The 7,243-nt window shown below is 39.3% G+C and overlaps 1 protein-coding gene across 1 annotated transcript in view; it reads right to left on the minus strand.

Annotated features, from left to right (window-relative positions):
* LOC101582787 (bile acid receptor) overlaps nucleotides 1-6,034 on the minus strand; it is a 19,432-nt gene extending 13,398 nt beyond the window's left edge. Inside the window, exons 1-3 of the mRNA XM_012517023.2 lie at nucleotides 5,926-6,034; nucleotides 3,394-3,755; nucleotides 522-662 (exon numbers count right to left, since the gene is read on the minus strand). Coding sequence (XP_012372477.1) covers nucleotides 522-662; nucleotides 3,394-3,755; nucleotides 5,926-5,993 — 571 coding nt within the window. The 5' untranslated portion in view covers nucleotides 5,994-6,034. The remainder of the gene's footprint in view (nucleotides 1-521; nucleotides 663-3,393; nucleotides 3,756-5,925) is intronic.
* Nucleotides 6,035-7,243: the final 1,209 nt, after the last annotated feature.

Consider the following 7,243-nt stretch of genomic DNA (forward strand, 5'->3'; position numbering starts at 1 on the left):
TCCCAAGTGCTGGGATTACAGGAGTGCACCACCATGCCCAGTCTCAATCACGTCTCAGTGTGCCCCGGGGGTGGGGCCGGCACCGAATGCTGGGGATTGCACCCAGTCACTGTGCTCTGCCTAAGCAGGCACTTCAATCAGCTGAGCTATCTGGCCAGCCCACCGTGTGTTAATTGTTAGTAAACTCTACATACTTAGATATTGTGCATGCATTTTGGGAAATAGTAATTTAAAGTGCTGGGGGTTTGCATAGATTATGTAACCTTAAGTTAAATAACATTAAAATATAAGAATTACTAATTAAGAAAAAAATACAAGTACTAAAAATAGAGTAGTATAGTATAGAACAAGGTTTATGAAAATAATTATCTAGATTGGAAATTAGAGCTTTTAATTGGTCAATTGTTTAAAAATGAATAGGTGAACTCCAAACATAAAAATGTTCAAAATGATCTGAATAAAGTAAGGCAAGAAAGAATTTTAAAACCTCTCCGAAATAAACCTCAGAAATAAAGACTTACATTCTGCCAACATGCCCACCGCCTTGCACTTCTTCAGCCTGCACGCCTGACACTTTCTGCGCATGTACGGGTCCATCTCACAGTGGCCGCCGTGCTTGCAGGTGTACGCTGCCTTCTTGGTGATGCTACGTCGAAAGAAACCTGAAGATAACACGTGTTGTGGATTTTAAAATGCATACTTTAGTTATGACTCCATAGTGGAGTTAAGTAATCAAGTTGACCTAAACTATCTCAATAAAATGTTTTTCCCTTAATGAGAAGATTTGGTTAATATGCATTTATCTGGAAATTTAAATAATCCTTTCCTAATTGCTGTGTTTCATTCCATGGTTATTCCTTGCCATTTTCACATCTGGAAATTAAACTAAATAGCTATTCCACACTAAGACAGCAGTCCGTTTCAGTATGAGGGGGCATGATGGTGGCACACGCCTACAATCAAGCACTTAGGAAGCTGAGGCAAGAGCATTGCCACAAGTCTGAGGCCAGCCTGGACTGCGCAGTGGGGCCCTGTGTCAAAAAACCACACTATTCTAGTATGGTTCTAATTTATCACCATAAAACATTTTTATATTGTTTTAAAGACTATAAGGATCCCATGAAGCATTGCTCAAGATTCCCCTAAAAGAATATATAAGTGTTATTGTAAAATAAAATTATAAGAAAATCATTGTTCTACTTTTCCACTTCAACCCACAAAATTAAAACCATTCCCCCAAATGTGCTCTTGTGTCCATTTCCCTTCTTTAGCACATCCCTAGGTGTTGCTTAGTTTATAGTCAAAGACATGGAGAAGCCATGATTGATGGGAGAAAGGACTGCCTAATCTTCTTGCTCTTTTCTCCTTTATTTTTTGTTTGTTCATTCCTTAGTTTTGGGATTTATTTTGGTGGCAGTGGCTTGTTGGTTTGTTTTAGTTTGGTTTGGTTGTATTTGAGACAGGGTCTTCCTATATAGTTCAGGCTGGCCTTGAATTCACAGCGATCCTCCTGCCTCAGCCTCCTGAGTTCTGGGATTATAGGCAGGAGCCACCACACCCAAATTTTCTTTATTCTTATTCTACACAATAATCCCAGCTAGTTTTCTCTACTTCTATTTCAAACAGTAAAGTTTATCACCTTCATTGATGTTCTTCCTTAAAGCTTTAACATGTCTTTTTCAATAGACACTTATGAATAGGAGCTTCATGTTTTACTCAATGAGTTTCTGGTGTTTGGAGCATTTTTTTTTTTTTTGGGTAGTACCAGGGATTGAACTCAGAACTCTGTGCTTCCCAGGCAAGCACTTATTCCACTGAGCTATCTCCCCAGCCCCAAGCTTCATATTTTAGATTCAACAAAGAAAATAGAAAGCTCAGTTTGGGATTTTAGAACTATACCTCAGTGTTCTTTTTTTTTTTTTTTTTTTTAATGTATTTGGTACAGGGTCTCACTACACAGCTCAGACTCGTAGTGACCTTCCTATTTTCAGCTTCCTCAGCATTGGGATTACAGGGGTATGCTACCATGCTTAGACTTGGTGGCTGGCTCAGCACACCTGGGGGTGGGACAGATGTGGCATGTGGACCATCGAACCCCAGTCCCTAGCTTTCCTAAGTAGCACTTAGTATCTCACCAGCCCTCAGCATTCAACCTAGTTTGTGTTTGTTTTTCATTTATTTATTTATTCATTTGGTACAGGATCTCCCTATGCAGCTCAGACTCATAGTGATCTTCCTGTCTCAGCCTCCCCAGCCCTGGCATTACAGGCATGTGCCACCATGCCTGGTCTCAGTGGCCCCTACAGCATGCCCGGGTTCTGCAGTGGGCTCAGCATAATGGTCCCAGGGGTCGAATCCATATCCTTGCTCTTGCCAGACAGGTGCTTAGACTGCCAAGCTATCTCCCTGATCCTCAACTTAGTTTTAAGAGCAAGGTCTAGTCCTAAAAATTGCAAATGGAGTGGGAAAAGTAGTACGGAAGATCAAAGCCAGACCCTTATAGAGGGCTCTTATCTCTAACCCTGCATTTGTGCATTTTTTAAAATGCAAGTACACTTCAAAACCTCAGAACTCAAGATCAAAGATTATTTTACTCTGCAAATTCCATTGTTAGTATTGGTCTACACACTCAGATTTTCAATCTGTTTTCAAAAAGAAATTTCAAAAAAAAATTTTAAAAAGAAATTTCAAAAATTAGAATCTTAGAAGTTAGTTAATATAAATTTCCTTTGAACTGCATGAATTATATCAACCACATAAAAAGATGTAATAGTTAACATTCAAGCTGGAAATGGTAGTGCACACCTATAATCTCAGCACTGTGGAAAGCTGAGGCAGAAGGACCAAAAGCTCAAACCCAACTTGGCCAACTTAGCAATTTAGAGAGAAAGGTTGGGGTGGGGAGGCTCAGTGCCCCAATATAATAAAAAAGAAGAGGAAGAAGAAGAGTGTGCTTGCCTATAATCCCAGCATTCAGGAGGCTGAGACAGGTCTTGAGTTGAGGCCAGCCTAGGCTACATAAGTGAATCCAACTGTGAGTTGAGGCCAGCCTTCACTACATAGTGAGACCCTGTCTCAAAATGGGAAAAAGAAAAAAAAAAGAGCCAAGCTTGTGGGCATCTGCCTGCAATCCCAGCACTTGGGAGACTGAGGCAAGAGGATCACCGTGAGTCTAAGGCCACCCTGGACTACATAGTGAGCCAAGGCCAGCCTGAACTACATGAGACCCTCATCTCAAAAAAAAAGAAAGGGGGGAGGAAAATTGAAAACTATACCTCAACTTTCGTTTTCACATCATCCCACACATTGTTCCCTTTAAACATGACATGGTCCTCTCTGGGTTTGTTTTTCATGATTTATTAAGAAACCTAATGTTTCATGACCGATTCTTACCTTTACAACCTTCACAAGTAAGCGCATTATAATGATATCCTGATGCTTTATCACCACAAACCACACAGACTTCTCCTTGTCCTTTCAAAATTCTCAAAGGACAAGTTGGTGTAAACCTTTCCATCCTGGAGTATCCATCTTCCATGTCATGGGTGACCACAAAAGTGGGTTTATGTAAGTCATGTGAAGCAAATGCACACTGGCCATTATCACTGTACTGCTGACTCAAGCTATAGGAGTCGAAATTGCTCTGTGAAGATGGGGACTGCAAAGCCGGAGGAAACTGGGCAGTGGTATAAGGGCAGTAGGGTGCATCTTGGAAGTCAGTGTGGTGCTGCTGCTGATTGACTTGTTCTGGCAAAGAGCAAATGATAAAAAGTCAACATTTCATAATTGCTTTCAAGCCTCCAAGAGTTTATGCTTCACAAACAGGGTTAGTTCAGTTTACCAATTAGATCCCAGGGGTTTACCATCCAGCATGTTGAACGTACAGTAAACAAAATCATAATACATGATTGGGGGGCAGCTCAGCCCACTCTGAGGGCAGGGCTGGTGTGGTGTGCAGTGCCAGGGATTGAACTGCAGTCCCCTGTGCCTGCCTAAGCTTGCCTAAGCAGGCACCTCTGACCACTGAGCTATCTCACTGGCCTACATAGTACATGATTTTTAAATGCTACCGTCCCAGTGGCATGCGGAGGTTGAAGCTGGCAGAAAGAAAAGAGCTGCTAATGGCTCGTACACCAATGCATTCTGCCTCCTCAGCTGGAAATCACTATTCCCCAGAATTTGGAATGGAAGATTTTCCTTGTTCTCATGGCGTCCCCCTTGGTGTGTATCACGGCTTGTACTTCAATAAAGTCAAGAGCAGTATGAACTAATCAATTATCTGACTCTTGCAAAGAAAAATTAAAACACAATTTTACTAGTTATTTAATTTGAAAAGTCTTATTTACTGTGTCTGAACACCCTCCTTTGCCATCTGTAGCCTGGTGTAAGTTATTCGTCACATTTTTGTTATGGTGCTTGTCTGGAAATAAGTGTGCCTACTTTGATGAACCTTCTTTTTTTTTGAGGGGGGTACTCGGAATTGAACTCAGGACCTTGAGCTTGCCAGGCAGGTGCTTGTGCAGCTGAGCTACATCCCCAGCCCAAGTTGACTGAGTTTATAATATTATTCTTTTGGTGGGGGTTGTTTGTTTTTTGAGACAGAGCCTCATTATGTAGACCCGGCTGGCCTGGAACTCCCAGTGATGCTCGTGCCTGTCATTTGTAGTAATAAAGCCTCAGGGCATCATTGTAATACATTTCCTGGTGAAGGCAGTAAAGGTAAGGATCAACTTAACACAAAACTGCAATTTCAGGGCCCACCAAACGGTCTACACATCAAGTCTCGCAAGTGCCGAGACTACAGGGAGGAGGCACCACCACACCCAGCTAGTCAGACATATTCTTGTTCACATAGTTTAGATATAATTATCTGTAAATAAAAGCACATGATGTCTAAACAACACAAACTTATTTTACTCTCAAAATTCTACCAATACTGATAAAAAGCATAATTTTTATTTACATAATTTACAAAATTATAGTATCCACTAATTAATGCCAGGTGTTGAACAAATACCAAATAATCTAATCTAAGAAGAAAAACTATCAGTAAAATAATGTAACTTTAAAGAAAAAGAAGAACAAAGAGGAGGAAGAGGAAGAAAAGAAGGAAGAAGAGAAAAAGGAGAGAGAGGAAGGGGAGAGATTGAAAGAGAAAGAGAAAGGAATAAGAGGGAAAGATGAGGGAAAGGAGGGCCCATCTTAAATGATAGTGGAGGAGGAAGAGGAGGAGGAGGAGGAGAAGAAGAAGAGGAAGAGGAAGAAGAGGAAGAGGAAGAGAAAGAGGAAGAAGAAGAAGAAGAAGAAGAAGAAGAAGAAGAAGAAGAAGAAGAAGAAGAAGAAGAAGAAGAAGAAGAAGAAGAAGAAGAAGAAGAAGAAACCCTAGCTATTCTTAACCTTAACAGAACAACACTGGCTAATGTGTCACTGGCATGGCAAACATGACAAATACTTTTTAAACTGTACATAAGATCATATTATCTCCTTGGTCTCCCCCTGCATTGGTCTTTTTTTTTTTCTGAGAGAAAAAGTATATACTCAGAATTAGCCAGCTGGACTCAGTTGAGATGATCCCAATTTTGTTGGCAACACTCTTATCCTAAGACTAAAATTTTAAGTATGAATAGCTATTGTGAATCTTATTAACTAAATGGCATTAAAAATTAGCTATAGCTGACCACTAAACTTCACATTTGCATGTTAATTTCTTTTTAAAAATTAAATTAAAGTTTAGACCCTTGTGCCTTTTTCTCTTTGTATTTGATTCTGGTTTACAATATATTACTGGGTTTTGAAATTTATTATTTTCTCTTATAAGGAGTAACTGAAAATCATTTGTTTATTTGTCAATTTCTTTTTAAAGAAAGGCTGTGTAATTAAACATAATTCCCTCAAAAAAGTCTTACTGTTTTATTGTGTTGTTACATACCATAGTACTGCATGGGTTCAGCAAGACAGTACCCATCAGCCGTGGTGATGTAAGTGTACGCCATTCTCTGGCCAATGAACACCCTTTATTCACCCCAGACAATGCCGAACATTGCAGAACAAAACCTGAGGGAAATAAAATTTTTGCAGACAATTAGAAAGGATGATTGCTAAATTAATATGATTTTATAAGAGTATAATGGAGTTTTTTCTTAATGGAGCAGATTTTCTCTCAGATTTATATTTATACTTTAATTGTAAAAAATATTGCTTTTTCATATCTCTATACACCAAATTATTTACTATTTAATTTAAAATGTTTTCATGTCTTTTTGTCAACCCTTTATAAATATCATAACAGATCTCTATAGTAATTATTATAACTGTTGGATGAGATTTGAAATCGGGCCCCATACGTCGCTTCCACCACTTACTTATGTGTTATTTATTAAATCTCCCTAAACCTTAGCTTCTTCCTTTGAAGAAGAGAAGTAATAAAATCCTTTCGAGTTGTTGGAAGAATTTAATTAGTGTATTAAAACCCAGAACAATGCTTGATAATAATTCATTCCCAAAATTAGTATTCTAGTCATTTCCAGATCTCAGTGTCCTAAATTAAGATGAAGTATAAAGAAAAAGTAAGACTTTTTCACAAATATGGAGGAAATTAATAGTAGAAAAACAATAATCTTTATAGGATTTAATTTTGATCTTTAAATTCTTTGTCATAGTATTAAAGGCAGCTAAGTTAGATACAAATTAATAGACAGTCAGAGAGGGACTGGGCTCTCAAGCAAGTCGGTAAAAATGACATCAGAATTGTGGCTGGAGACACATCTAAAAAGAGCAAGGCCTCAAGGTAAAAATGCAGGGGTCAGCGAGAGAGGAAGGCAGGAGGCTCACTGTGAGTCCAAGCTGTGTAGTGAGACCCTGTAACAACCAAATACATAAAAAAAAAAAAAAGATAAAAATGCAAAGGCCAAGCCTACATGCTTCCTACTACATGAACAGCAAGCTGGAATTATCCCTGGACCAGGTGGTGGTAATTACTTAGTCCCATTAGTCCCAGTGGGCATCCCATACCTCGATGGGTGACCAGAGCAGCTGGCCCCGTCCCTTCCCAAAACCATCTTTGTTCTTTCTGTATATCCTTGCTACAGGACTCATTTCCCTACTAGGCCAATATTAGCTAAGCAGCTATTGTATGTAATCTTACAGGTTGATTATAGCATGACTCGTGTTGTACTCACATTGTGATTTGGCTGTATAAAATACCCCAGACAAAGGACCTCTGTGGCAACCCATGTGGGACTCC

The sequence above is a fragment of the Octodon degus genome, unplaced genomic scaffold (assembly GCF_000260255.1).
Source record: "Octodon degus isolate 3935 unplaced genomic scaffold, OctDeg1.0 scaffold00140, whole genome shotgun sequence".
NCBI lineage: Eukaryota > Metazoa > Chordata > Mammalia > Rodentia > Octodontidae > Octodon > Octodon degus.